This window comes from Eschscholzia californica, unplaced genomic scaffold (genome assembly GCF_041429995.1).
Source record: "Eschscholzia californica isolate CP2 unplaced genomic scaffold, dmEscCali1.0.p SCAF_2, whole genome shotgun sequence".
Classification (NCBI taxonomy): domain Eukaryota; kingdom Viridiplantae; phylum Streptophyta; class Magnoliopsida; order Ranunculales; family Papaveraceae; genus Eschscholzia; species Eschscholzia californica.
Window position 1 is genome coordinate 24,393,262 of NW_028238309.1, and position 4,839 is coordinate 24,398,100.

Genomic DNA, 4,839 nt, shown 5'->3' on the forward strand with positions numbered 1-4,839 from the left:
TCCAGGTAACCTTTGGTTCGGTTACAAACCGCCATTCCTTTTGGACTGAATTGATTTGATCGATTCAGATACTAAATGTACAGCCACACAGAGAATTAAATTTTGGGAGGACCTATCCTCGCCCAACTTTAGTGCAAATTTTGGGTGCAAGGAGCAGGCCGTGTTTGAGGGGCGCGGACAAGGCATCCGCCCTGACCCCCACCACAAAAGGGCCCATAATCTATGAAGGGTCATAGGTCAGTTATATATAACTACCAATATCTACTTCAATATGTAAAGTTTATTAGCTCCTTGGTAAATATTGTGAGCTTCCATCTAAGTAAAACGAGTTTGAGTCATGTTGCCTAACATCAAAGTTTAGTTTTATCTTCTTCTTTCTTCTGGTTTAGAGTACAATTGCTACATCAATATTCATTTTTGCTCAACTGCACTTGGTTCTAACTATTTTGTTATTTATAGGTGTATTTCTTTCATCTGTGAAAGTGGTTTTTAAGAAATAGAAAGTTAATGGTGTGTTTGGTTGCAGAATTCCTAAGTAGGATTTCTATCAAAAGTGGAATTTGGTAAGAATCATGAATCCTTAGTCTGTTTGGCTACCAAGAATCCTACGACTCTTGAATCTTAAGGATTCCTAATTCCAAAGTTTGTAGTGGACCAAAATCTCACCCTACCCCCTAAGATTTGCTAGGATTTTGAATTAATAAACTTAAATCAACAAAAACAAAATTTCTTTATACAAAATAATTATTTTAAAAATATTAATTTTTTCAAAACTCATTTTTTCACCAAAAATCAGTGTTTTTCTAGAAAATCATTTTTTTTTCCTAAAAATCATTTTTCCCCACAAATCATTTTTTTTCTTCAAAAAATCGTTTTTCTCCCAAAATTGTTTTTTTTTTCGCAAAATCCGGTTTTTTCGACAACCGTCTTTTTCCCAAAAACTGATTCTTCCCAAATTATTTTTTTTTCCCCGAGATTCGATTGTTTCCAGAAAACATATTTTTCTTTGAAAACAGTTTTTCATCCAAACATGTTTTTTCAAGAAAAATCGACTCGAAAAAAATCAGTTTTCGGGGGTAAAAAAAATATTGTTCACGAAAAAAAGTTAAAGAACACGGTTCTCGAAAAAAAATTACGAAGAGAACGGAGAGTTCTCGAATGAAACAATATTTGAAAAAACGAATTTCGAAAACAAGGTTGATTAAATATTCTTTTTTTTAAAAACGTTTGAAAATACTCAAATAATAATAAATCATGGGATTCCTATTAGTTGCCAAACAAACCAAAAAATGTTAATTGGATTCATGAATTCGTGGAATCATGAATCCGTAGGACTCGTGAATCCGCGGATTCATGATTCCGCCATCCAAACACACCATAAGTGTTTTTTTGTTTCCAAAAAAATCCAACAACTCATAGATACGCATGTGAATCATCTATCATTTTCATCATCTACTGATAAATCATTTTATACTAGTTTTTTAACTTTTTATTTTTAATTTTTATTGTACGAATGACTCAAAATAAAATTTCGCACAGGATCCCCAAACTCTCGGCTACGGTTATGAGAAGATGGCTCTAAAAATAAAAAAAGAAAAACTTGAGCCCCTTTAGAACACCCATAAAGCTACTCAAAATTGATTATTAAAAGGAGGTATGAGAAAAAGAGAAGGTCACATCGGCACGTGGTGGGCTGATTCCCTCTCAGTTAATAAACAAGTGCGACTTTCCAGTGAAACCGTTGAGAGAAGAAAAGAAACCCTAACTTCCTCCTCCTCCTCCTCCTCACCCAGCTGTTGCTAGCTGTCCTGATAGAAATCTCTCTCTCTCCCATGTGACTGACCCTTCTTCCCCACCACCTCCTCCTCCAAAAACCCCTCCCTCCCTAGACCCAGAGAGAGAGAGAGAAAAAGAGATATCTCTCTAGATTTTCCAATAGTATAAGAAGGGTTTGTTTTAGTGTTTGTTAGTTGGTTGGTTAGTTATTAGTTTGTTTCATTTACTTCATTTCATTACATCCTCATTCATCTCTCAATTCTCTCTCTCTCTCTCTCTAACTTCTCCATTTCTATCTCTCTCATTCATTTCCATCTCTTCCTTCTTTATATACAAAACAAGTGGTTCTATCTATATAGGAGGAGGTAAAAGAGAGAAGAAGAAATATTATTATGGCGCAATTACCACCTAAAGTACCAACAATGACACAAAATTGGCCAAATTTTCATCATCAAAGAATGCCATCAATGGGTAATTTAATACCCACAAACAACAACAACAACAATCAACAACCATCATGGGTTGATGAATTTCTTGATTTTTCATCAGCAAAAAGAGGAGCTCATAGAAGATCAGCAAGTGATTCAATTACATTTCTTGAAGCACCATTTATTGAAGAATGTAGAAATTCTTCATCAAATGGTTTATTAAGATCTTCAAGAAATAATAATAATAATAATAATAATGAATTTGATAGATTAGATGATGAACAACTTATGTCTATGTTTTCTGATGATATTTCAAATAATGCTATTCCACAAAATTTATCTTCTTCAAATCCTTCTACACCATCCGATCATAATAGTATTAATGAAGAAAAATCTACACCGTCCGATCTCAAGAACGAATCAGGAGAAGTTCAAAGTTCATGTAATTCAGATTCACAAATTCCTCCTCTTTCTAATGTTAATGGTGGCGATTCATATATTGATCCCAAAAGGGTTAAGAGGTAATCCCCTTGTTTAATTATGTCTAATTCTAATTACTTGATTAATAATCTTAATTTACTAAATTTATTTATATTTTTGTAGGATTTTAGCAAATCGACAGTCGGCTCAAAGGTCACGAGTAAGGAAATTACAATACATATCCGAGCTTGAAAGGAGCGTAACTTCATTGCAGGTAATTTTGCCAAATTTTTCATTTCTTTCGATAATTGAATGTTTAGTTATGATTAAGTTGTCTTAATTATATGTAATTGTATGTTTAATGCAGACAGAAGTTTCAGCATTATCTCCTCGAGTTGCATTTTTAGATCATCAACGTCTTGTTTTAAACGTTGATAATAGTGCTCTTAAACAACGAATTGCAGCTCTTGCTCAAGATAAAATTTTCAAAGATGGTACGTTATACAATTCTTTCAACAGATTCAGCTTGTTATTTGTTTATACATAAATAGTATAGAATAACAATAGATCTGTCCCAAAACAGTCAGATCGGCTAAGGGTATCTTAAACGGCGCATAATTCAAGCATGAAGAATTAGTTTAAATTAGTATTTTAGTTACTCATAAGACAATATAATTAATAGAATAAAACTCATAATCTTCTCTTAATGGGCCATATCTTTACAATTTTGTCTTGAGCCACGTAAATGTCAGTGGTGACCCCAAGCACATGAGTCTCCTAACTAAACCCACATACTCCTGTCATGTGCTATTGTTATTCTATCTCTTCTTCAATAATTCCAACTTTTCTTTTTTATTTGAAAATGACAAGTTGTTGGGTTGGGTTGGGTTGGGTTAGGTTCCTCTGATTAGAGTTTGTTTTTGTTCTTCTACAATTATAGTCAAATTAGTAAAGTAATTAAACTTTTAATGATGACCATCTTAGCAATTCTGTTATTGTCTTAAGATGGAACATATTTCATCTCTTCGTCACAAAAAAAAAAAATTTAAGTTTTATATTTTCTTTATTTACATGAGGTAGTGTTTGTTCTCTTTTTCGTTGTCTATATCTGACTCGTCTAGACTTGAAATTGTCTTATTTAATTTATTTTAGTCGTTGCGGGACACTCATTTTATGTAATTCAAACAATGATCTCTCGATTCAAACTTAACCTTATCTTTTGTCTAAGTTTTTTTTTTTATTGTCATTGTCTATATCAAACTAAAATAGATATCTTTGGTAGATTATATTTATAACAATAGAATACTAACATTGTTATGAAATAAATGCAGCTCATCAAGAAGCATTGAAGAAGGAGATTGAGAGATTAAGGCAAGTGTACCATCAACAAAATCTAAAGAAGATGAACAATGATAACAACAACAATACACCTCAAGCAGATAAGCAGAATTGTACGGAAGAAGAAGAGGAAGAAACACTCAATTGAGTTTGGGATTGATTAGGGTGGTGGTAATGTGGTTGTTGTTGGATTGAGAGAGAAGAAAGCTTAGGAAGGGGTATTGCTACTAATGGGCATACATCTGATCTTGTCCTTTCATTTGACTAGCTTTATGATGGAGAGAGAAGATGTAGGATCTTGACACGTGGACTAATGATTTTAGACTTTGGATCATGGGTTAAATTGCTTTATTTTTTTATTCTTTTAAGGAGGTTGTTAATGGGGTGTGGTGATGATTTTTTTTTTTTCTTGTTTTTTATTTTATTTTAGGGAATTAATGAAGATTAATTCTTTCTTCATTTTTAATTTTTGGGGAAAAGAAGGTTATGTTATGGGTTGTTGGTTGGGATGGAGTTAGGGTTAGGGTTTGGATTTAAGGCTAGGTGAGAAGGTGTACCGTTTGATGTATTGTTTGTTGTACTTGTATCATTTTTAATTGTTTAATTAATGTATTAAACACAATAATTGTTACTATTATTTTCCCCAACAAGTAGAAAATTTTAGAAAGAAAACTTCTATTGTTCTTGAATAGTAGTCCAATTTGGTTAGGATCAATTCTTCATGTCTTTTACTATTACCATGAGGTACATGTACTTTGCAAATATTGCTTTATAATGCAAAATTCAATTTTATATACCTTCAAACTAAATTATGAAATTACCACAATTTTGGCTCATGAAAAAAGAAGTGGAAACTACTAGTTCAAGTGGTGGATGT

General features: G+C 32.4%; 1 protein-coding gene across 1 annotated transcript; it reads left to right on the forward strand.

The window, feature by feature from the left end:
- The first annotated feature begins 1,740 nt into the window (after window positions 1–1,740).
- On the forward strand, window positions 1,741–4,634 carry LOC147557071 (basic leucine zipper 34-like). The gene is made up of 4 exons (XM_086658074.1): window positions 1,741–2,725; window positions 2,808–2,898; window positions 2,992–3,118; window positions 3,956–4,634. Exons 1-4 carry the CDS (start codon window positions 2,169–2,171, stop codon window positions 4,108–4,110), a joined length of 930 nt encoding a protein of 309 aa, XP_086514200.1. The 5' UTR covers window positions 1,741–2,168; the 3' UTR covers window positions 4,111–4,634.
- Window positions 4,635–4,839: the final 205 nt, after the last annotated feature.